The 25,318-nt window shown below is 40.6% G+C and overlaps 1 protein-coding gene across 4 annotated transcripts in view; it reads right to left on the reverse strand.

Annotated features, from left to right (window-relative positions):
• Positions 1 to 865: 865 nt before the first annotated feature.
• grnb (granulin b) overlaps positions 866 to 25,318 on the reverse strand; it is a 35,356-nt gene continuing 10,903 nt past the window's right edge. The window contains exons 3-18 of one of the 4 annotated variants that reach the window (XM_039616284.1): positions 12,674 to 12,814; positions 10,032 to 10,157; positions 9,270 to 9,383; positions 7,921 to 8,062; positions 7,675 to 7,802; positions 7,340 to 7,469; positions 7,165 to 7,256; positions 6,400 to 6,544; positions 5,894 to 5,991; positions 5,491 to 5,727; positions 4,770 to 5,006; positions 3,210 to 3,464; positions 2,898 to 3,131; positions 2,344 to 2,598; positions 1,920 to 2,075; positions 866 to 1,387 (exon numbers count right to left, since the gene is read on the reverse strand). In XM_039616284.1, the coding sequence (XP_039472218.1) occupies positions 1,929 to 2,075; positions 2,344 to 2,598; positions 2,898 to 3,131; positions 3,210 to 3,464; positions 4,770 to 5,006; positions 5,491 to 5,727; positions 5,894 to 5,991; positions 6,400 to 6,544; positions 7,165 to 7,256; positions 7,340 to 7,469; positions 7,675 to 7,802; positions 7,921 to 8,062; positions 9,270 to 9,383; positions 10,032 to 10,157; positions 12,674 to 12,814 (2,481 nt within the window). In that variant the 3' untranslated portion in view covers positions 866 to 1,387; positions 1,920 to 1,928. Of the gene's footprint in view, positions 1,388 to 1,440; positions 2,076 to 2,343; positions 2,599 to 2,897; positions 3,132 to 3,209; positions 3,465 to 4,769; positions 5,007 to 5,490; positions 5,728 to 5,893; positions 5,992 to 6,399; positions 6,545 to 7,164; positions 7,257 to 7,339; positions 7,470 to 7,674; positions 7,803 to 7,920; positions 8,063 to 9,269; positions 9,384 to 10,031; positions 10,158 to 12,673; positions 12,815 to 25,318 lie in introns of those variants that run through there. The other 3 variants (XM_039616285.1, XM_039616283.1, XM_039616286.1) reach the window with 3 other exon arrangements.

Below are 25,318 nucleotides of genomic sequence, written 5' to 3' on the forward strand. Positions count from 1 at the left end.
AAAAGGAGGGGGGAAACAACAAACAAAAGTGAAATCAGCCTGTGACAGGAGCAAAATGAACTTTTATTTTCACATGGAGCCAATCCGTAAAACACTTTACATGACAGTCATTTAGAAGTCATTGAAATGACTTCAGTTTCAGAGAGTTCAGCTTTTTAGGAACTCCTGAATCTACAAACAACATATTACCAACTGTGACACTGACCAAGTCTCAATTCACAAGTAACTCCACATGATTCTCCTGAGCGCCTGTGTTACGTTTCCATAAAGACAAAGATGCAAATCAATGTTACAACTGCACAAAACAAAAGACTTTCCAAAGGATACACGTAACTCTTACTGAAGGCACAAACTGTTCTTAATGCTCGTTCGTGTCCCGTCAGCTTCCAAATGAGGAAAAAAATTTTTTTTTTTTTTTTTTTTTAAATTGTTATTTTATTAATGTTGCTGCTTGTTGGCGGCAATATTAAAACAGCAACAAGCAGCCAAGTTGTGGCGAAAGCGTGAAATGGTTACGAAAACTTCTACAATTAAAAATTTGCTCAGCCATGAAACGTTCCGATAAATCCTTTTCTGGAAGTGAAATGTCTAAAATTTTCCTCTCACCTTTACAGACTTTGGATCGCCTACATTTCAGTTTGCATGTACAACAATAATGTTTGACAGTCTGCTGTATGATTTCATTTTTTTTTTAAACTCTTAAGAGTCAGTGAAAAATCAAGTCCCCAGACACCAAAACCACTTTACCATAAAGTGAATGTCTCGCCCACAATCCCAGCAGTTCTAATCTGACAGCTCGATTTCATCCTCTAAGCCTGAAACAGTCAAATTAACAGCTGCATTAATAAATTCAGAAACACGGGGGAATTCTAAAGGCTACTTGTTAGTTTGTTCAGATTTGTGGTTTCTCACTGTTAAAGTGCTTAATTTGTGGCTTTGCCATTTTACTGAATAAACTACCAGGAAAGGTTAAAGTCAGATTATTTAGGAAATGTTGCTCACAAAAAGGCAGTTTGTACATTCATGATTCTCTTCCAGAGAAGTAGACCAGCTCTGTGCACTCACGTTTAAACACTAATAATCAGGAGTTTTTTGTGAAAGTAGCAACAAATGCCATCAAAATATGCATAAGATTTGTTCCACAAACTCAAACTGCCAACCTTGGTACAAAAGCTTACAGAAACCTGCTCCTCTATCTTAAAGGTTTAAAAGCGCTTTCTCCGCCCGCCGCACCCACCTGTTGTTTAAAGGTTTGGGTAGCCAATCAGAAGACACATGGAGCTAAAGGAGTGAAGCAGCCACTTTCAGACAGGATTAACTGGGAGCAGGTGCCAAGCTCCCTGTGTGGGTTCATTATTTTAAGGTCACTCGTGCAAAGCTACTCTGTCTGAAGGAAAAAGAAAAAAAAAAAAGAAGAAAAAAAAATCAGCAGAAACAATCGACTTTCAAAAAGAGACAAATTCATTGAAGTTTATTTTCAAGTGGGATTTGTTACCGATAAGAAAACTACAGAGTGCATTAATGACAGATCTGACATTAACAGATAACACGGCAGACCGGTTGAAACAGACCGGAGTAATCCTTTAACAGACGCACTGTAAAGCCTAAATGTGGAGTGGTTTTGAAGGAGTGCAATAAATATTTTCAACCAGCATCCAGGCTAGGTCTGACCTGCTTCCCCCCTTGAAATCTACTTCAACTTCACTAAAATTCCTTCAATGGCAAAAAGCAATTAAACAGATGTTTTTCCTGCATATGCGGACCAAATCTCCCCCCCCAACCACACAAAACTCAAAATACTCAAGAGTGCAAAAAACTCGGTGAATACACCTCCATGAAATGAAACAGGAAGAAGCCCTTCTTGTCCACAGACAACACCAGTAGTAGATATAACGGAAAGATTGAGATCATCATTGCACCTCAGTGGATTAGAGTCCGTGGGGGACAGTGTCTCTCTTTCGGTCCCCAAACCACGAGTCCCAGGTCAGTTGGGTCTGCAAGGTGCAGCCTCCGGCCTTCAGGTCGCAGGAGTACCCAGCAGGACAGCAGTGCTTCGAGTCAAAGCAGCAGACGGCCTGAGAACAGAGAGAGCGTGTTCAGCACTGAATCAATTGGCAAGGCTCAAACTTCTTTTATACTTTAAACAAACACATACGAGCTGAATGAATTCAGCAACAATAAAAGTGGATCATCAAAGATGAGTAGCAGCACAGCAACATATAGTATACCTGATATGTTTTAACATAAACATTCAAAAATCAAGCCTAGAACAAAGACCATCCAAAGTCACTGCTGGAAGAGTGACTTCAAATGTAAGTGGGAGGGACTGACAGGTGAACGTACCCTGGGGGAGGGGCAGCAGCTCCACTCCGTGGCGGAGATCTTACAGCAGGTGTCTTGTTTGGAGCAGCGAAACTCGCCCCTGCCGTCACACGCCACATCCTCCTCATCCTCTGCCTCCTTCACAGACTGTAGCACTTCGATCTGAGGGATGGTGCTGAGGTGGTGGTAGTGTTGTTTCTTCTCGCATGTTCCTGTCTGCATGTTGCAGGTGTAGCCCTGAGGGCAGCAGTGCTCGTGGTCAGTGCAGCAAACAGCCTGAGGAGAGACCACGATGCTGGATATTAACATGTTACAGCCACGAGTGAAGCATTTCAGGTCTAAATGGCAATTTCCTGCTATAAGCACTAAATTTGTTTAAACAGGAAAGAAAACCGGTTTTAAATCACTTTTGAAACTGCCATCTGATTCATTTTAGTCTGTTGTGAAACCAAATGATATTCTACATCAGCAAGACACTGCAGAAATATCACAGGCAAGTTTGTGATCTTATCAAATGAGCACCTTTGTGGAAAAACTCGATTTAATAACAGTCTGAACATCACTGATGCACAAACCTTGACCAGCGGGCAGCAGCCCCACTTTCTGGTCTTCAGCTTACAGCAGGTCGTCCCTGAAGCGCAGCTGCTCTTGTTGTCACATTTAACGTCGATCATGGCGCCCGGCTCCGTTACAGCGCTCACTTTGGCGAACCACGGTATAACATGGGAACCTCTGGAGCAGGAGAAGTGGTGGGGCTCACAGGTGTATCCGCTGGGGCAGCAGTGTTTTCCATCTTTGCAGCAGACAGCCTGACGGCCAACACGGGTAACTGACACTCTCCCATTTAAAAAGAATTAATCATTTAAAAAGAGAGGGGTTAAACTCACGTTCGGCAGAGGGCAGCAGCCCCATTTGTGTTCCTTTTCCATGAAGCAGCAGGTCGTGTCTCTGGGACAGCTGGTCTGGGCGTCGCACATGTTCCGAGTTGGATTGGAAACAGTCCGGCCAGGCTCCTCCTGCAGGGCCGGGATCTTCTGCAGCCAGGCCACACTGAGGCCACCGGGTTTGTCACAGGTCCCCTCTGCCACATTGCACTTGTAGCCTTTGGGGCAGCAGTGCTTGTGATCGTTGCAGCACACAGCCTGGAACGAAACAAGGAACGAGTTCTACATCACAGACTGAAATCCTTCGAAACATCAGGCTGCTCTTCTATTGATGAAACAGCGGGAAAGTTATCCTCATTTTATTTGACACCATATTATGATGCACCTCTAGCTTTGAAACACCAACCAACTGTCTACTATTAAGAGTTCTGTTGTTAAACCATTGGTTCCAGGTGTAAATCTCAGTGTTTTCTGTTACATCTTCCCAAAAGAGAAGGAGTATTATGGATGATTTAACGTGTCTATATACAAAAATTTAAAATTCAGACTTTTGAATTTCGATTATTCCGTCTTTGCCTCTGAAAAATCCACTCAGGTATACGAGCGCTTGGCAACATTTCATTTTTATGGATTAACAAGAACACAACTGGCTGTTAGCCAGTTAAGTTGATTCCTGTGAAGAAACAAAGATGAGATGTGGTCAGCCTTCAATTGAGACCAGTTGCCTATTGGAAGGTCAGCGGATGTATTCAGCTTATGACGGGTTGTCGTCCAAAGGTTGAGCATTTTTCAGGTTGGTCAACACATCTAATTGCCAACAGTTACAGACCAAATAAAAATTCAATACATATTCAATTGAAGTTTCCGAGTTACAAGGAGGCTGCTGTCCCGTTTTCTTTTTTGTTTTAACTAGTGTGACTGAGACGTTACTGAAATGCACTCAGCCACAGCTGACTTCTTATTTTCCATCCTCAGACTTGGGTTTGATTGACATTTTCTAACCATCACACGTCTTAAGCTGGACTGTAATCACTGTTCACATTGGATCTAAGATTACCTGGGGACCTCTAATGAGTTTAATTCAGGATTAGGAGGGGCATGCAAGTGTCTAAATCACATGAGGTCCCCTGGTACTACTAATCCTGTGCAAATAGGGCTTAACAGATGTGTGTGAACTTTCAAGACCTGGAAGCTGGAATCTACAAGCCCATTTCCTGAAATACTGGTCAAATCATCTACTACTACAGTAAACAAATAACCACCCAGAAATTAGTGATGACCTAAAGATGAGCTACTTATGCACCATGAAAGCACTCCTGGGATCACACAGGAATTACAAAGGCTCGGTGGTTAATGTTAACTAAATTATTACAATTTCTGTTGTGTTTGAATGTGCTCTGGATAAAAATAATCCAAGTATCAGTAAGAAAAATTAGAACTGGATGTCAGAAACAACCACAGCTGACACCAAGAACAAACAAACCCTCGGCTATTTGCACATCAAAACACACGAGTTAAATCTGGCCAGCACATATGATCAGGAGGCAGAAAGGAGATGCTGACCTGAGGTAAAGGGCAGCAGGCCCACTGTCCAGAGTTCATTTTACAGCAGGTGGAGCCCCATGGACATCTGGTTTTCTCGTCACATTTCTCATCCTCCACCTCTAAGGTCAGAGCTGGTACCTTTGTCAGCCAGGAGACGGGCGGAGAGAAGCCCCAAGGGTCATCGCAAGTTTCGGCTGCCAAGTTGCAGACTTTGCCGTGAGGGCAGCAGTGGATGTGATCGTCACAGCAAACAGCCTGCCGGGTACACACAATACAGACCAGAGTGTTACACCGAACTACTACTAGAAAGCCATTTAAGCTCACAACTTCTTTTTTTTTTTTTTAAACTACAAATTTAAACTCTTAAGATCATAACTCTCCTGTGTGAGCGTCCTGGGCAGCATTAATTTAGCACGTCTTTCCAAAGGTGGTGATCAGTACCCGCTCCCTCATCGAGTCTGCTTGTTTAACACCCACTAATTTCCTCTTTGTGAGTCTTTATTGAAATAAATTGGCATCATGTTTGTTTACGAATTAGCGCATTGTTACTAGCTCACCCGCTGACCTGCGCCACGGTTCACGTCAGCATGAGTTTGCCGCCCTCAGAAAAATCTGGCTCAGTTCTGTCTTGGTGGTTTGAGCCTGATGTACTTGTGGTTACAGGATTTTCATGAGCTCAGCATTTTGAAAACTAGAGACAGGACAGAAGGCGGCAGTCTTCACTTCAGCCCCACATTACCTGAAGCAGCGGACAGCAGGCCCAACTGCCACTCGCAGTCTTGCAGCAGGTGGATTTCCCAGGACATGTCGTTGACTTGTCGCACCTGTTGTTACCGTCTTCCAGTAGAGGAAATACGGGCACGTGTCCAAGCATGGGAGTCACGGCGTTACCTGTGGAGGCGTCGCACGTGGAGCTTTTCAGGTTACAAATGGTGCCGTGGGGGCAGCAGTGCAGGTGGTCCTCACAGCACACAGCCTGCAGGGATGCGGAACCCAGACTTAGAGTCTGCAAATGAACCTACTACATTACCTAAAGGAGAGTCCATTAATAAAATCTGCTCATGTTTATTAATTGACAATAACTCACTCAAATGAGTTAGAGTCCCTGTCGGAAAGGAGAACAGGTCATTAAAGGCAAGTACCTGTGGTAACGGACAGCAGGCCCAGTCTCCTTTTAGTGTTTTACAGCAGGTGCTTCTGTCAGCACAGGCCACAGACTCGTTGCAGGGGATGGAATGGACTGAAAGGCATGCAGAAAATAAAAATCACCATGACAGAAGCTAACATTTTTAGACTCCTGTAACACTGCTCGACTCAGTGAAACGTTTTGAGGGGGAACCCCCCACCCCACCCCCCACAATGCAGCACAACCAGATATACATTTCACACATTCTTCTTCCTCCTTGTCAAATTTTGGCACAAAGAAACCCAATCACTGACAAGATGAAAACAGATGGAGAAAAGCTTCTTCCCACTCCACACAATCAAATCAAAATGTTAAAGTTGATGAATTTTAGTCAAAACAGATTAAGGCAACATTACTGAAGATATTAATAAAACAGTTTGTATTAAAACGTGTTTTCCTCTGAAACACGTTAGACATTTACAGTTTGATCACAGAAGATGTGACGATGGCCGTCTCACTCACCTTTTCTCTGGACTGTAAGGAGCTCGGTCGCAGCTTCTGCCAGAGTCATGGTGGGGTTTCTCTGGGTAGACAGACAGGTCCTGTGGTACAGGTCGCACTCTGAGCCTGCAGGGCAGCAGTGGACGCGATCGGAACAACAGACGGCCTGAAAGAAGAGAAGTAAATCTTTGCAATCAATGATTGTGTGAAAGTGAGAACTCAACCTCAAATACTGCATTTCCTCCCATGAGCTGCTCTCCTGGGCCTTTACTGCAACTACCTTCATTTTGTGAGTCTTTGTGCTTTCAGTAACTGACAAGCTGCTCTATTGGGCAGAGCTCAGGTGAAGGACTTGTACACTGAAGAATATCCCTGCCTTCATTTTGCTGTGTTTTTTGGCTAATTATCCATTCATTTTGAAGCACTGTGCAGCTTATTCTGATTTTTCAGTCTAATGATGACTTCACCGCAGCGTTTTAGCATTTCTATCAACCTCGTATTGAGAGTTCCAGAGAAAAACTACCAAAAGGAAGTCTTAACACTTTGAATCAAGTCTCCATAAGTATTTTAAATTCATAAAAGAAAGGAAATTGGGACTCATTACATTTGACCAAAAGCAGCCTTCATTTTGTTAAATATGCCACTTATTTGAAACCTAAAAAGACTAAACACCTGATGAAATATTAAAAAGTTTCACAATGACCTTTAGATAGTAAGAGTTTGTCTCTCTGCAACTTTCTGTTCATCTAAACTGACCCCATCACTTGGTGACTTCATACTACTTACATTGGGCATCGGGCAGCAGCCGTAGGTGTCGTTGGTCATCTTGCAGCATGTGGTGAGATCAGGACAAAATGCCTTCTTGTCTGGACAACTGACTGAGGGGATGACAGAAGTGACACAGGATCCATCAATAAAAATCCTGTTCACCGTTTGTTTTTAATTTAAAGATAAGACTTACTGTCATTGGCTACAGCAGGGATCTTCTTCATCAGGGGCATGACGGTCTCGCCACGCCTACACTGTGAATGCTTCAGGTCACACTCCATGTTGGCAGGGCAACAGTGAAGGTGATCCTCACAGCATGTGGCCTGCATGAGATTCAAACACAGGACGTTTTAGCCTCATTAGTAGCCCTCGTGTCAATGTTTTCCTAATTTACATTTTTCCCCCTAATCAGTACAGTAAGAATCAAACAGCTTTAATTCAGTGACATAAAAATATGAAAAACACTGGAAACTGTTGGAAGACTTTACTTCAAATCACTTGTACTACACCTACAGCATTTATATTTACCTTTGGGTATGGGCAGCAGCCGTACTCTCCGTTGGGTAGCAGACAGCATGTGAAAGCGGTTGGGCAGCTGACTTTCCCATCAGGGCATGACACTGAACTGCCAATAGAAGCTACAAAAGTAGTAAGACCTAAAAAGAAACGCAGTCTTCTGTTAACACTACAGTATCATCTGCATATAAATTTAGAAACGTAAGTGAATACATGATCATCACATTTCACAGTTTATTTATATGAGGTAATCCCCACCTGGGTTATTCCCTCTCCTTCTAGCAGGTAGTTTCACCAGCAGGGGGAAGGACTCCAGCGAGGCAGAGACGCACCGCAAGTGAGCGATATCACACTTTGTTGCCTCAGGGCAGCAGTGGCGCCTATCGTCACAACACACCGCCTGCAGAGAGAAGAAGATCATTTCTGACAGGGATAGTGAAGCACACCAGCACTATAGATCTATAACTGGGACATGAAAATGAATAGTTGATGCACGTGAGACATTTTAAATTCAGTATATAGAGTAGTTTGAATAAAACAGGCAGATGTGCCTTTCTATTAAAGCAAATGAGCACTGATCACTGCATGTGCAGCCAACAAACACCATCTGAATCCAAGGTAATGCTGCAGCTTCAATGAGTTTAAATAGTGAAGAAAGTCAGTGTTTCATTTGAAGCAAATAAATGCCTTAAAATGGTCATTTCACTCTGAACGCAGACATTTTTAAATGTTTTTCCACCAGGAGTATACAGAGATTATAAGAATTACATTCACTCCATATTAGCCATTATTAGAATACGAAAAAGCTGAAATATATAAAGTTTTCATTATTGGGGTGTCCAAATCAAGTCCTAAATGTCTGACATTTTTAACACTTACTGTAGAGACTGACATTTATAGTTTTAGCTGCTTTCAGGATCGATCAAGCTCTCCCCTCTTTGCCTTTACTGTCAGCTGCAGCTTCAGAGTGCTGACATCAGCAGCTATAAGTGATTCAACAAAAGGTCAGACTCACTAATTTTGACTTTAGAAAATGTGGAGTCTGTGGCAGAAGTGCAGTGTCATTCTGTGTTGCCAGCCAATTTGTTCATGAAGCAACTTCAGAACCACACAACCAGCCCTCAATGAGTGTTGAGGCAACATCATTGAAGACACTGGCAAATATATACGCAACACGGACACAACCGCAGTAGACTACAAGTCTAATGACTTTTTTGTAAATGAATGATCACCGCTAAGAATTTAAAACTGTCATCACTAAATGAAGTGTCTGGAATTTGTGGTAGTAGAAGGGTTGCCATAAACTTTAAGATTCTTAAAGATGTTGCATTTTCTAAGCCTATGCATCCTTTACATCATCTATAAACATGGTCTGAAACCATTTGAATGTTTGTGTGAAACTTGAGGAAAACTGAAGTGCGTATTAAACATATAGTGTTGGTGAAGAAATGCATCACATTTCATTTTAAACAGCTACAAACCTACACAGGCAGCATGTCAAGAACTCATGCAAGAAGCAGCTGATCATTTTTTGGTGTGAGAAACCTGGGGCTTGTGTGGAGCTAGTGATTTTAGGCAAAGATGGTGTTTGTGTTCATGTGTGTCACCTTGGCTAAGGGGCAGCAGCCCCAGGAGCTGTCAGGAAGCTGGCAGCAAGTCGTGCCATCCGGACACTCAGACACCTGGTCCGGACAAACGACTGCCTTCACCGTCTCCTCGAGCTGGAGCAATCACACATCACAGCCAACGCATACAAATGCAAGGATGCCACATGGTCAAACAAACAAAAGGTTTAAAACACTCAAATATGAACAGTTCAATCAATCCAAACACACTGAAAGATCACTTCAGCTACAGTGTAATATACAGATATAAAATATTGTTTTTTCCTTGCAAGACAAGAAAAGAAACAACTGCTGGAGAGATTAAGTCCCTGGAAAGATCTTGGTGCTGCACCAAGAGAGATCAGGTAGCCTGTGTGGGGGAGGTCGAAGCATCTCTGCTTGGAGTGCCATCGTGAAACCGACACCATCGTGCCTTTCAATACTCTGAAGAGGTGCGAGGAATGTTTTTGAAATGTGCAAACACCTTGTTTAGCCATGCGTGTTATTCTTTTATGTCATTTGTTTTTGGGGTGGGAGAAACATACAAGGCAGATAAGATGATTCCATTATTTTGATAGATAACGCCGATTGAGCCAACGTATCCAGGAGGACATACAAATAACAAAACTGAGCTTGGTTCACTGGGGTTTCCTTTAAGATAATCTTCCAATATAACTTCCCAAAACAGCTTCAATGGTTGTTGGTGGGGTAATCAGCATTAAGATTTCTAAAGACAGAAGCTAAGCTTTGCCCCACCCCCTTCACCTGAGGTGTGGTCGGGAGTCGTGTCATCCACGGCAGGGAAACTGTTTTATTGACGCATTTCTCATGGACCAGATCGCACAGCGTGCCCTCGTAACAGCAGTGGAGGTGGTCTGAACAGCACTCTGCCTACAGGTGGATTCAAACAGAGTGTAAGACAAACAGGTTCATGAGAGGAAACCTTATAAAAATTAAAATAATTTTAATTTTAAGTGACAGCAAACTGAAATTTTAAAAAACTATTTTTTCCATGCAGAACATAAATACCGAGTTTTATTAGTTTATAGTACAAAATATCCTGCAACTCTTTTACAAAAGTCATAAATAACATACTGTCAATAATATGCATAATGTTCAAGGTCATTATATGAAACTGTATGTGGACTGTTTTGTTCTATTAAACTGTCTACTACAATATTTCTGAAAGAACTCCCCTTCAGTATGTGAGCAATATGAACAAGTTCTCAAAATAAAACTCTGTCAGAAGGAAGACGCCCCAGCACAGAGGAAATAAATAAAAACCCCCTGTGTCATCCTCGATCAGCACAGCACACTCAGTTCTCAGTGAGAGCAGTTTATGGCTGAGAAACAGCCCGAGTTTGAGTGCGCGTCTTATTCCTCTCAGATAGTTTCTTTAAAAAAAAAAAAAAAAAAAAAAAAAAAAAAATTGTACTCTACAGCTCACACGCTGCAGGTCAAGCCAGAGTGGTGTATGTGGGTAAAACTGTAGCCCCTGCTGCAGTGTGTGAGCTGTTGAATGTTGAAAGGGGGGGGGGTGGTTCATTCATCAATGGGTTGAAATAAAAGGGATTATTCTGCAAATAGATTCTCAGTTTTTGCCCAAACATATCATTTGAATCTAGTTCCTCACAGCTTTGTTCCCTGAAAGCAAACCAGCAAGTGAATTTGATACCAGAAGTGAGGAGAACACAATGGAACTTCTCAGACAATCACAATACAACAATAAACACACGTTTGTGTTAGTTCAAGCAGTCATGGTGGAATGCAAGTCAACCCAAGCATTTGGCCGCTTGTGCAATAACCGCAACAGTTGCACGAGCTTGATTTCCATGTGACCCAACCTACTGCGACATTAAAGGCCGTCTAATGACTGTTATAGATGGATAAAAATGCTCTTTTCTGCATTAAGTAATCTTTATAGTCATGAGAAAGTTAATTTTCACAGGACCCTCTGCTGTCATGTGAAAAACCAAGTACAAGCCATGCCTCAGCAGCTCGCTAAAGGCAACAACAACTTGAATTCTTTTCTACATGACCATCAGACTTTGACTTGGCAGTGGAGGAATTTTTCCCACTCTTTGCAGCGTTGCTACAGCTCATTGAGGCATATAGCATTCATTTATGCACAGCTCTCTGAAGGTCCTGACTATACTTGAGTTGGGTTGAGGTCTGCAGTTTGCCCTGCCACTGCAACAACTTCAGTCTTTTCTTTTTTCACCATTCTGTTGTAGATTTGCTGCCGTGCTGATGCATGATCCAGTTTGGGCCATGCTTTATTTGACCGTTTGACTCTAGAGTACAACGCTGCGGCTGTGAAACAAACCCTCAGCTCTCCACCACTGTGCTGACATTTGGAATGACGTTTTAAGATTAGAGTTGATAAAGCATGTACTTGGGGCTGGATCACATGACCCTGAACCCTCCCTTATTTATGTTGCAACAGGCCTAGGCTGCTGGGCACATCCCATGATTGTTGATGATGTTGATGTTATTATTAATCTCTGGCTTTTCTTCCACAGAGCATCTTTTGTCCCATCTTCCTCCCCTGCCACGACCGGTCGGGTCGTGGCAGACTGCTGCCCCTCCCCGAGTCTGATTCCAGTCTTTCCTGTTCAAAGGGAGTTTTTTTTCTTTCCCCACTGTTGCCAAGTGCTTGTTCATCAGGGTCATCCAATTTGGGGGTTTCTTTCAATCATTGTAGGCTCTTTATCATATAATATAAAGTGCACTGAGGTGCTGTTGTCATTTGGACAGATTAAATCAAACTTTATTTATACAGTGCCAAACAAACATTGCATGTGAATATTCCACAAGAGTTGCAGAACATTCACATGCAACTCTGCAAACCTAAGCTGTGCTGCCATGACAAGGCACTTTTTCCTGACACTTGTAAACAAGTCATACCCGTTTTTTTGTTTAGTATCTTTTGTTTTTTGTAAATTGTACTGTCACGAACTTTAACACGCTGAGGCATGTAGAGTGTGAGATGCAGATCTTGTTTTTTTTGCAGTTTAAGCATTGGACGGTGTGATCTCACGGTAAATTTGCTGGGACATAACTCCTGGGAAGACTGACAACTGTATCCAATGTTTTCCACTTGTGAATTATCTCACTGTAGAATGATGAACTTCAGACAGACTGGAAATGGCGTTATAACCCTCCCTTAGATTGATGGGCAGCAACAGCTGCTCCTCTGAGATCATTACTGGGATCTTCCCTCTTCAGCACTGTTAAACACACGAATGCTTCAGACCAGCCAACTTTTTCACACTCACTGATGATCAATGAATCAAGTGCATTTGGTTAGCAGCACCTGGCTGCTACCCATCCTCTTAATTCTTATAGAAGCACAATAGCGTACTTGATTAATATCCAGGTCAGACACAGCAGTGATGGTAACTCACACGTGGTAGTGGGCAGCATCCGTATCCCCCCTCAGTATTCTTGCAGCAGGTGTTTTTGCCCTGACATATGCCTCCATCGGGACAGACCAGCGCCGAGCTCAGACCCAGCAGGGCCAAACACAAGAGCCCCATCTGCAGAGTGAACACAGGGAACAGAGTGAGCAAATTATACAAAACCTTATTGTGATTTCTGGGTTTCATTCTGGCTGTGAGTGAGGAGGAAAACAAAGACAAGTATGTGCAGCAGCTCCAAAAGAATTTCAACTGAAAATGGATTTCGCCACTAAACAAACCCAGATTCTTCTAAGATTGACGTTCCCTTCGTATCCGTCATAACTCTCATATCATAAGCACTGTCCTAAAGAGCAGCACTATAAATGGCAAGTCACGAGGTCAAGATTCAATTATTGGCTTTTGCAAAAACAGACTGAAAGTGACTCATGTCTGTTGTTTTTAGTTGGCCGCTAGCATCATTAACGATAGTCTTAATGGCCTTTTAAGATTCAGTCACTCAGAATAAGACCTCTGAGCGAAAATTGGATAACATGCTGGAGAAGCTCACGGCGGTCGTGAGTTCTCAGAACCTGCTCTTTGACACCACCACCCCCGGATGCGCTGTCTACACTGGCTGTCTCTCACCTTTTACCCATCCCTGTTGCTTGTCATGTGTTTCTATGCTGTATTAAGAGTTTTTCATGTGCTATGCGCAGAGGCGTTTCGTTTTCTGTTCTCAAACTGATCTCCCTGTTGAAGCTCAGTCTGGGGTGGGGGGGGGTGGGGTTCTTTTTTCTCCTCGTCTTTCCTGATGTTGTGCATTTTCCATTGTTCGGTTCCGGGTCGCTGCTCGTGCGGCTGACCGGCCAGCTACCTAGCCTGACCCGTCTCCCCAATGTGATGTTTGTGTATTGTATGTACGGTCGGCAAGGTCAGTCTCTCAATTGCCCCTCGGGGATAAATAAAGTCTTCTGAATCCAAATCGAGGAGAAAGAACAGAATAACAGAACTTAAGCGACTACGGAAAATGTAATGAAAAAAGATTTAGTGCCAATTTAAGACTGATTTTCCTCTGGACTGTTGGTTAAGAGGAAATCAAGAGAAAACAGAACTGAAACAAAACAGTCTGAAATGTCTCTTAAAAGTCTGGATGCTTCTGATAAGGTGGCAATTCTGGGCTCAAACCACAAGTATTTCCTCATTAAGGATAATTTAATAACAGTATGCACTGCATGATTGGTAGAGAGCAAGCAGTAGCATCTGTGAATCAGGGATTTCAAACTCAGGGTAGACAGGTAAACTCAGGGTAAAAACTTCTTCAGAGTTGGAAGATGACAGCTTGCGCCTGAAACTGCCTGAATATGAAAATGAAGCTTGCTTTTACAGCTCCATCACTTGAGACCAAGTTCCAACAAATACATTTTGCTGAAGTTAAGGACTTCTCATCTTTTGCACACTCTGTACCGAGAATGAAAAAGGGATGTTCAAACTGAACACACGCAACATGTTTAAAATAGCGTTATGCGTCTGCTCAGAACATCAATTTTCAGTTTCACATTTTTGTACTAGGCTAGCGTTGGGGTGTTTTTTTGCACTTCTCACTCTTTGGAAAGTGTCCATATCTATTACTGATGGCATTCAGCTCCACTGCCATGAGGACAGGCGAATGAAACCTTTCAAAATTGTATACGCCTCAATACCCATTTAGCTTCATGAGCTCCTGTTCTACTAGAATCATTGTATTCTATCATTTTAAGGTTTTACATCATTGCATTTCACAGGTTTCTATTTATTCGTTTCCTTCTCTTTTCTGTAACCCAAGTGAGACATCTGGTTTGTAATAGAGACATGTTCAATTTCAAAGATCCCCTAGTCCCCGTACTCTTTTTCAGAGGGAGCATGTGGCTACTAGTACTGCAAAAAAAAAAAAAAAAAAAAAAAAAAAAAGGGCGCAAGGATTAAAATGCAATGTTTCAAAAACCACAAAAACAAACTGTTTCTGCACAGTTTGTCTCCCAGCCCAATTTCCACTTAGAGAGACTGTCCAAGAATAAAATATTAATGTGCAATAGTCTCAGAAATCGAGAAGATGGAGAGGAAAAAAAATTAGCAAACAGGAGGGGAAGATGAAAGATTAGGGACTGCTCAGGATGCTGACATTTGATAAATTTCCTGGCTTATGTTAATTACTGTCATGTACAGATCCACTGTCTTAATCAGAGTGCAGATCTATAAGTAATGCGCTGCTGAAATTATCTGATTAGTTCATAAGATCTTTCAGCCCTGGACTGGTGTGCTGTTCATGGCATTTAGTTCAAGAGTAGAAATCATTAAAGTAAATTTACACAGGTAATCCACTTTAGTTTCACCTGCCAGATTCTAACTTTTACCACATCTTCACACTGGCTACTGGAAAAGAGTCATGATGGCTCGGGTCAATCCTGTCGCCTGAGCAGACAAGTGAAACCTCAGGCATTGCTCCAGCCCAGCATGATGTCAGTCACCTGAGGCAAGGTGTGAAAGGACAGCATTCCCTCTCAACTAGTTGGTCTAAAACTGAAGAAGCCTCTTGGATGAGAAGTGAAATATCTTCAAAACCTTATGAAGTCCACCTGCCTTATATTCCAGATCTAAAGACTACCATGACCCAGATAACTGGGAACCTACAAAGACATACTTAACAAGTAGCACACAACGCTAAAGTGCAACACCACAACACCCATTTAAATCTAACGTGGGAGGGCAATATAAACTAGAAAGCGAAAATTTCAGAAGAAATTTTATGTGTGCCTATGCCGCTGCGAATCAGTGTAGTTTGACATTCATACGGCTACAGAGAGCAAAACTCAGAAGAGCAGCCATTCTCCACCGTGAACTATGGTAAAAACAAACACCGCTCGCGCCTCACAGATGACAGCTTACAGTTTTGGGTAAAGATGAAGTGACTTTGCACAGCCCCGATTTGCAGATGCTGTGCACACAGGTTCATGAGCAGAAGTCCCATTGTACCACGGCAGACCCGACAATGTTTGCATGAACACTCTTTGAAGCATTACGTTATGGACCACTTTTCACACATGCTTGGTGTACCCACACAGCCGGCTGTAGCTTTTCAACTGACAGCCCGACACACACCCAAAAACAGCCGAAAAGAGCACAGACTTTACGCCCGTGGGTCCACCTCCCCTGCAGCGGCACTGCAGACCACGCCCGCCACACACATCAAACACGTAAAATAAATATTTATGCACTTTTGCATTTACTTTTTGTTTTTGTTATTTTTACACAGTAAATGATTAACAATGGTCTACAGCCAATCTTGTGTATTATTATACAAACTTTGGTTGTAAGATGCAGATAACTATTTAATAAAAAGCTAAATATTTTATACGAGAGTAAGAAAGAAAAGTATATCTTTGTGTCCCCCTTTCCCTGTTAATGCCCTACCTGGCCCCCTGGCAAAAGCTTTGCTAGATCCGCCCCTGCACAGTTACCAGCTGTCAGCTACACAAAAACAGGAGCTGGGTGTTTATTTGTCTCTGAGAAACAGTTCATAACTTCCTTCAACTCATTCATGTCACCTAAAGCAGGGCTCGCAAAATTTCAAAATCCCTGGTAGCCCTTCGGGGAGGCACTCTTCAGTTTTTGGTAATAAATTTAAGTAGCCCGAATAAAAAAAAAAAAAGAGGACAATTTTTGGATTGATGTTTTGTTTCCTTTACAATATTATACATTAAAGTATAATATTGTAAAGGAAACAAAACATCAATCTAAAAATATTTAAAACACAAATTACAACAACAATTTCAATCATCAACTCAAATATTTGGTTCTAATTGAACAAATTTCTATGAACTTGTAAGAACTGTACAACAGGAATCAGTCTGTGTCAGATCCTTATTTTGACATTTCCACTGAAATCACAGGTAAGAGGCAAGTGCAACCAAGATCTAGGCCATTTGCTTTTTGAAGTTTGCAAAGACTGCTAAATTTTGCCAGTGGTAGTTCACTCTTTGCAACATAGTAGGCTGTTCTAAACAGATTTTTCAGGACTTCTTGTTGTGCTTGGTTTATTTTTAGTATGCTTTTGCAATTGGTGTTTGTTCTGGGAAAGATATTGCAGACTGGGCAATAATGCATTTCTTGCATTTGTCATGGGTTCTGATGGGGTCTTTCTTAAAATGACTGGTCCCAGTAACAAAGGCGCTTGTCGACTCAGAAATCGAGGGAAACTCACAACACACCCGGCAGAACATGAGGTTATTTAGCTCAACATGAGGTTATTTAGCTCGTCGTATTCCAGCCACATAAATTCTTTAGTCCATGAAACCATAAAGCTGCGCTTTCTTTTTCCCTCATAGTCTGATTTGTCATAACTTTTCCGTTTTGTGGTTGGCTTTTCTTTGGCTGCCCCTTCTTCACCCTGACCTCTCTTGTTTGGCTCTGCAGAACTAAAATACCTGCTTAAATCCATCTGCTCTTACATGCATACTTACATAACGATCAGCAATTCTCTGCGTAATCAGCCTCTATCACGTTTAAGCTTGCTGCAGGAGATTTCACTTGTCATGTTTGATAGTAAGCTAACGATTGATAAGACGATGTCAGAGGAATTGGTGTGCAATTAATCTGTGACTTACCAATTAGTGCTGTCGCTCTCTACACACAGTTAGCGCAAAGTGAAAGTGAAAGCAAAAAACAAGCGCAAATTCAAACGCGATTTCAATGTGTCACATATTGACAGTGGCTCATCGATGCCGATGACATAATTACTCAGCTACATTTGCGAAAGAATGCAAAAGCATTGACATATCTTTCCCTCCCATGATAGCCCGACGGGCAGGGCTGAGATGGATTTTGGTAGCCCGATTGGAAAAATCGCTAGCCCCGGGACGTCGGGCTAGCGAGCCCTGTAAAGGGTAAACCTGTTTCTCCATCACCAGTTCAGCTCTGATGATTCAGTAAGGACATCTCCTGGTTTGGACCAGCCGCAAAATTAAAATCAAATGAATTCTAACAACAGCTGATCAAGCTTAAACGTGCTGCTGTTGTTTAGCGCGATAAACAAGAGCGAAAAGCCGATCGTTGATCAGTTTCACGATTGAAGTTGCAACAGGCCAGAGAATGACAGGGGAGGCTTCATAACGACAGAATAAATCGTAATATTTTCTCTGAATGTGGGACGATTCCGTTTGTACGGCAACTCTACGGACTAACCGTTATGAATAAAATAAAGTTCAACGTCAGTAACTTAGCGCACACACAGCTCTATAGAAACTCCTGTGCAATTCATAACTTCTTACCTGAAATTCAGTTCACCTCACGCTCCTGCCTTAGGTTTGCCTGATCCACGATCTACCACCGGTCGATCGGCGGTCCCCGCCGCCGCCTCCTATGTCTCGTTCCCGCATGTTTTTCTGACACACACGGTAGATAGCTGCTCTCTGTTGTAGCTGCGCTGCGTTAGCCAAGACCAAACAACTCAGTTATTATTTCCACATCGAGCGGCGCTAGCTAGCGGCGCTAGCCACGCTAGCTAGTTAGCCGGCAACATCGTCAGATATAATATGGGATGTTTTGACAAAACGAGCAGATATTTGAAGTTTACACACCTACATTCTCGCCTGAAAATATCTTAAAAGTTCATTTTGTGACCTAGAAACACGAATAAAAGACGTTTAAAACGAAGAGGTGTCCGCCATTGTTGAACTCGGCAGAGGCGTGCTATGCATTATGGGATATTGAGTTTAAAAACAAGCATACAGATTTCGGCCGTACTACTCCCGGTATACCACTAGAGAGAGCCAACCCACCACAAATAAAGTCTGTTTCTATGGAAATTGGCCTAAATTTGCACTAAAATCTAAATATTTCAAAAACTATAAAAGTCATGAACACCAAAAGTGTATACCATACTAGTCCAGCTCCAGCCGCACAAAATGATCTAACATATGTAACCCTATTGTCAAAACTGTTAGGCAGAGAGGCGCGGGAAAATTTTCACTAAAATATTAATATTTAAAAACTATAATAGTTATAAACACCAAAAGTCATAGCACACCATTCCTGATCCAGCCGCACAAAATGAGGTAACATATATGAAGCTTGTCTCAAAACTGCGGGCGAGATTCGCTGCAAAATTTCAGGCGGAAACTGGAGAATAATAATAACTAGAAAAATTTGCATTTCCTCTTGAAAATGCTGTGTGGATGCCTTAACGCTGAAGTTGCCCGCTGAAAATGACTGAAAAAGATGAAAAGCTGCAAAATTCTATGGCAGTAAAGAAACTGAAAAATTATGCTGAAAACAAGTGAAAAAACAGAAACTTTTGCTGAAAAGAGGTGAAAAGGCAAAGATTCTGCTTCAAAGGGGTACAGAAGTTCAAATTTGTACTGAAAAGAGGTGAAATGGTTTCCTCTGAAATGAGCAGAAGATACTGAGATTTGTATTGATAAGAGGTGAAAGGCTGAAAATTCTGCTTAAAATAGGTGAATCAGCAGAATTTCTACTGAAAAGAGGTAAAGAAGTAGAACGTTATATGAAAACAGGTGAATCAGCAGAATGTCTTCTAAAAAGAGATTTCTGTTGAAAACACCTGAAAAGCTTAGATTTGTGCTGAAAAGGGGTGAAAACACTCACAATTATGCTGAAACGGGGTGAAGAAGAGGTGTTGGGCTGTTGAGAAGAGTTAAATAAGTTGAAGTGATATGTTTGTGTACAAATACTATGATTTGGCAATAATACTGCGTTTTAGCACAACTCCTGAGATTTGTTTGAAATACTATGATTTAGAAGAAATATTATGACTTTGTACAAATACAATGTTTTGGCACAAATACTATGATTTGGCAGAAATACTATTATTTAGTAGAAATACTATGATTTACCAGAAGTACAAGGTTTCTGCAAAAATACTATGATTTTGCAGAAATACTATGCATTAGTAGTAATACTATAACATCACAGATATATGATGATTTTGCAGACATTCTGGTTTTACACAAATACTATAATGTGGCAGTATACTATGTTTTAGCACAAATACTATGATTTGCTATAAATACTATGATTTGGCACAAATACTATATTCAGCAGATATACTATAACAAAACAGAAAGTCTACGACTTAGTAATAATACTATAACATAATAGATATACTATGATTTTGCAGACAGTCTATTTTTGCAGAAAAGAGGTGAATCAGCAGAAATTCTGCAGAAAAGAGGAAAGAAGCAGAATGTTGCGCTGAAAAGAGGTGAATGAGCAGAATTTCTGCTCAAAAGACGCAGAACAACCTGGTTCTGCTCAAATTCACCAATCAGAGGTACTGCTTCTGTCTGCTTCATCAGGCTGTGTACTTGTATGTATTTCTGCCATGGAGCGTTAACAAGAATCTTAGGTCCGCATTAGACAAACTACTAACATCATAAAACTTTGCAGAATTGTAATAAATTAGCAATATAAATTACAGGTCTGTGATAGTGTATAAATTTGTAGTGAAAAAAACACCATGTGGACCAAGGTGGAATTGAACCCACGACCTTTGGGCTGCAGACCCGTGTCATTACCAAATGCGCCACCGGCAAAGAGAGCCAGTGCCTGGAAAACGGGGAGATGAGCAGTCAGAATTAGATCGCGGCGAGAGGCGTAAAGCGCCGTCGTGTATCTCAAAAACTAGGTGGGATAGAAGCACAATTCCTTTACTGGGTGAATCAGCAGAATTTCATGAACTTTGACTGCGATTTTCATAGCTCTTTGTTCCTCCGTCGCGGAGATATGACGAGAGAGGAAACGGCTTCATTTTAAGAGTTTGAAAACAAACGTAATTTATGGCTCAACAGTAAGATGACAGTAAAAACTGCTCCAATCGTGAGTCTCAGCAGTGTTTGAAGATGAATTGGCACAAGCCTCTCATCTTAACTTTGCTTTATAAAAATTATTGTGGCATGCAGATGAATCTTGCAAAGAAGCTCACAGGGAGAGATTGAGCCTGTATTTCCACCCCAAGCTGGTAAGGGGAGCTTTTTATTGAACATACTTGCTTGTGCTACAATGTGCTTCAAGGGTCAATAACAGCATAACAGAACTCACTTATGGTACTGCATTCTTCCTATAAAACAATAACTGTCAGTGACTTTGTACTGTAGTATAAACACAACATTCAAGACAACAGTTAAAAGTAACGTAACCATAAACAATGAAACAAGAACATCTAAAATGCAGCACATGTCCCAAAGCATGATGGGAGAGAACTAGCTGTTCCCCCAACACGCCACATTATTTATGATTTATGATTTGGCAGAAACACTGGGACTTGGTATAAATACTATAATTTACATGAAATACTTTGACTTAGCAGAAATTCTGTAATCTAGCAAAAAGCACTTCAGCATAGCAGAAATTCTATGATTGAGCAGAATTACTAGGATTTAGCACAAACACTATGATTTGTCTAAAAACCCTTTATTTTGCAGTTATATTGTGATTTGGCAGAAATACTATGCTTTGGAACAAATACCAAGATTTGGCAGAAATACTATGAGCAGTAATAATATAACATAGCAGAAATACTGTTATTTTGTGGAAATACTATGCTTTGGCACAAATACCATGATTTGGCAAAAATACTATGATTTAGCAGAAATACTATGATTGAGCAGAAGTACTAAGATGTAGTAGAAGTACTTTGATTTAACAGAAATACTATTATGGAGGAGTAATACTTTAACATGGGAGAAATATTGATACAGACACAGAAACACATACACATACACAGAGCCTAAAGGGAACAGTGGCTGTTAAGAGTCTGGGCTTGGTATATCTAGGTCAGTTAAATTAGCTGCACCTGCTGTAATCAGCCCTTACACACACAGACACAGAGAGAGGTATGAGTTTTCTGCAGTGTATTTCTCACATTCACATTCAGGATTCCCCTCGAACCTCCTGGTCTCACGGCAGCTACTCATCTCACTGAGCCAAACTCATTCTCACAAAGAAGAGGTAGATAGACTGACAATTGTGCTGAAATTATCAGAAGCTGCTGAGAACTGTGCTGATAAGAGGCAAAAGGATGAAAATTTTGCAGAAAAGAGGTGAATCAGCAGAGTTTCTGCTGAAAAGAGTTTTTTCTGAAAACTGCCAAAAAGCTGGAATTTGTGCTGAAAAGGGTGAAAAAATGAAAATTTTGCTGAAAAGGGGTGAAGAAGCTAAAGTATACCAAATCAAAGTATTTGTGACAAAACATGGTATTTCTGCCATATTGTGGTATTTGTACCACAAAAAGTTACTACATTACAACATGAATACGGATTAAAGATGAAAGAAACTGGCAACAAATTCCTCCACTACAAACCAGTCTGATACCACTTCTTTGCAGTGTTCACGCTTACTAAGGCACTACCCAAAAGGCGCCACAAGAGGGCACTCCAACACAAGAGATGACCTATGTACACTGATGCACTTAGTAACAGTCAGCCTCCTACTTAGCCACTACGTAATACAGCGATATTACAGTGTACAAATTCACATAAATTTGCAGGGGAACAAACAAAGCAGGAACAAGCCCAAAACAATCAAATAACTGTGCTGCCATAGCTATCGCTAACTAGCACATACGCTAAAGGTAACTAAAACCAATACACACAAGTAGCAGGGTAAACATCTTAAGCATGGAACATTAACTCACGTTTATGTGACACACACCTTCCCCAACAAATACAGGATGGGCTAATTGCTCCCCTTCCCAGCAGCTCTCTCCTCAATCGTTAGCCCAGGAACGAAGGAAGACCATCTAGCTCAGAAGTCCCATGAATTCCCTCACTGCTCAGAGGCTGCTGGGTAATGTAGCTCACACTAACACAGGTTTTTCTACAAGCACAAATACTATAACATAGCAGAAATACTGTGATTTTGTTGAAATACTATGCTTTAGGACAAATACTATGATTTGGCAGAAATACTATGTTTTAGGACATATACTATGATTTGGCTCAAATACTATGATATAGCAGCAATACTATGTTTTGGTACAAATGCTGCACTTAGGCACAAATATTACGATTTGGCAGACACTATGATTTAGCAGAGATAATATGATTTGGCAGAAATACTAAACTTTGGCACAAATACTATAATTGAGTGCAAGTACTTTAAGATAACAGAAATACTATGATTTAGAAAAGATATTATGACTTTGTACAAATACAATGTTTTGGCACAAATAATATGATTTGGTTCAGATGCTATGATTTGAAACAAATACTATGATTTGGGAGAAATACTATTATTTAGTTGAAATACTATGATTTTGCAGAAATACTATGCCTTAGTAGTAATACTATAAGATAACAGATATATGATGATTTTGCAGACATTCTGGTTTTACACAAATACTATAATGTGGCAGAAATACTATGTTTTAGCACAAATACTATGATTTGCTATAAATACTATGATTTGGCACATATACTGTATTCAGCAGATATACTATAACAAAATAGAGAGTCTACGACTTAGTAATAATACTATAACATAATAGATATACTATGATTTTTCAGACAATCTATGTTTTTGCACAACTAGCACAATGTGGCAGAAATACTATGATTTGGCACAAGTACTATGATTTAGTAGAAATACTCTTTTGGCACAAATACTATGTTTCAGTACAAATACTATGATTTGGCAATAATACTGCGTTTCAGCACAACTACTGAGATTTGATTGAAATACTATGATTTAAAAGAAATACTATGATTTCATACAAATACTATGTTTTGGTTCGAATACTATGATTTACAAAAAATAGTATGATTTGCACAAGTACCATGATTTAGTACAAATACTACGAATTGGCATAAATACTGAGACTTAGTAGTAATACTTTAACATAACAGATATACTGTGATTTTGCAGACATAGTATGTTTTTGCACATATACTACGATTTTGCTCAAATACTATGAAATTGCAGTAATACTATGATTTTGAAGGAATACTATGAATAGGTAGAAATACTATGCCTTAGTAGTAGTACAATAACATAACACATATACTGTGATTTCGCAGACATAGTATGTTTTTGCACAAATACTACGATTTTGCTCAAATACTCCGAAATTGCAGTGATACTATGATTTTGAAGGAATACTACAATTTGGCAGAAATACTATGTTTGGGCACAAATACTATGATTTGCTATAAATACTATGATTTGGCACAAATACTATGATTTAGCAGAAATACTATGATTGAGCAGAAAGACTATGTTTTAACATAAATAATATCTTTTGACAGAAATTTCTGCTAAAAGGTACTATTTCTGCTTTTTAGCAGAAATACTCTAATTTTGCATAAATACTATGATTTGGGATAAATGCTATGATTTGGCAGCTATATTGTATTCAGCAAATATACTATAACATAACAGACATTCCTCCACTTAGTAGTAATACTATAACATAAATAAATATTATGGTTTTGCCCCAAAACCATGATTTGGCACAAACAACATGATTTTTCAAAAATACTATGATTTAGCAGAAATACTATGATTGAGCAGAAGTACTAAGATGTAGTAGAAGTACTTTGATTTAGCACAAATACTATTATGGAGGAGTAATACTTTAACATGGGAGAAATATTGACACACACACACACACACAGAGAGAGCAAAGTGTACAGGGGCTGTTAAGAGTCTGGGCTTGGTATATCTAGGTCAGCTAAATTGGCTGCACCTGCTGTAATCAGCACTTACACACACAGACACAGAGACAGCTAAGGGTTTCCTTCAGTGTATTTCTCACATTCAGGATTCCCCTCGAACAAATGGCCATAATTTCCTAACCGTAGGAGCTAGAACGGTCATTCTGACACCGTTTTGTTCAGAAGAGATGGGGAAATCTGCAGGTCTTCATAATTCAGAGATAAAATATAAATTATTGAAGATATATGACTTGTAATACACTGTAACTGAGTAGAGGCAAAGCAAAACTGCCTTGACCTGCCCTCAAACAACGTTTTGTAACTCTAAATCTATATGGAGCATCAAAATCATTCTTTCACCGTAAGAAACAGCAGGCTTTGGTGAACAGTCATGGAAATTTTCAGGTCTCTGTTGAAATCCATCAAAAGATATGACGAGAGAAAAAAAGTGCCTCATTTCCAGAGTTTGAAATCTGAAGAAATCTGAGAGAGGGACGAATTTCCTACCCTCAAACAAACGTAATTCATTGCTCAACGGTAAGATAATTGTAAAAACTGCTTCCACTGTGAGTGTCAGCAGTGTCTGAAGATATATTGGCACAAGCCTCATGTCCTAACTTTGCTTTGTTAAAGAGATATGGCGATTTGAAAATGCCTCCCGTTTCAGAATTTCAGCTCTGAATTTCAAAACCTCCCCACAGACTTTGAATGGGGAGTATTGAGACCTTGTGTCACTCCGAGGCAAATTATAAAAAAGCGGTAAATCTCACAATAAAGATAGTGACATTGTCTGAAAAGCCAGCAAAAATACCTACGTTTTGATGTATAATTTGTGGGGGTTGAGTGGAAATTGAGCGAGTAGCAAGAAGTTGTTTAGACATGAAGAGAAAATTCAGAACGGACCAGCACTCACTCTGACTTAATTGCATAGCAACCATAGCAACGCATG

Source organism: Oreochromis aureus, linkage group 8, assembly GCF_013358895.1.
Source record: "Oreochromis aureus strain Israel breed Guangdong linkage group 8, ZZ_aureus, whole genome shotgun sequence".
Taxonomy (NCBI): domain Eukaryota; kingdom Metazoa; phylum Chordata; class Actinopteri; order Cichliformes; family Cichlidae; genus Oreochromis; species Oreochromis aureus.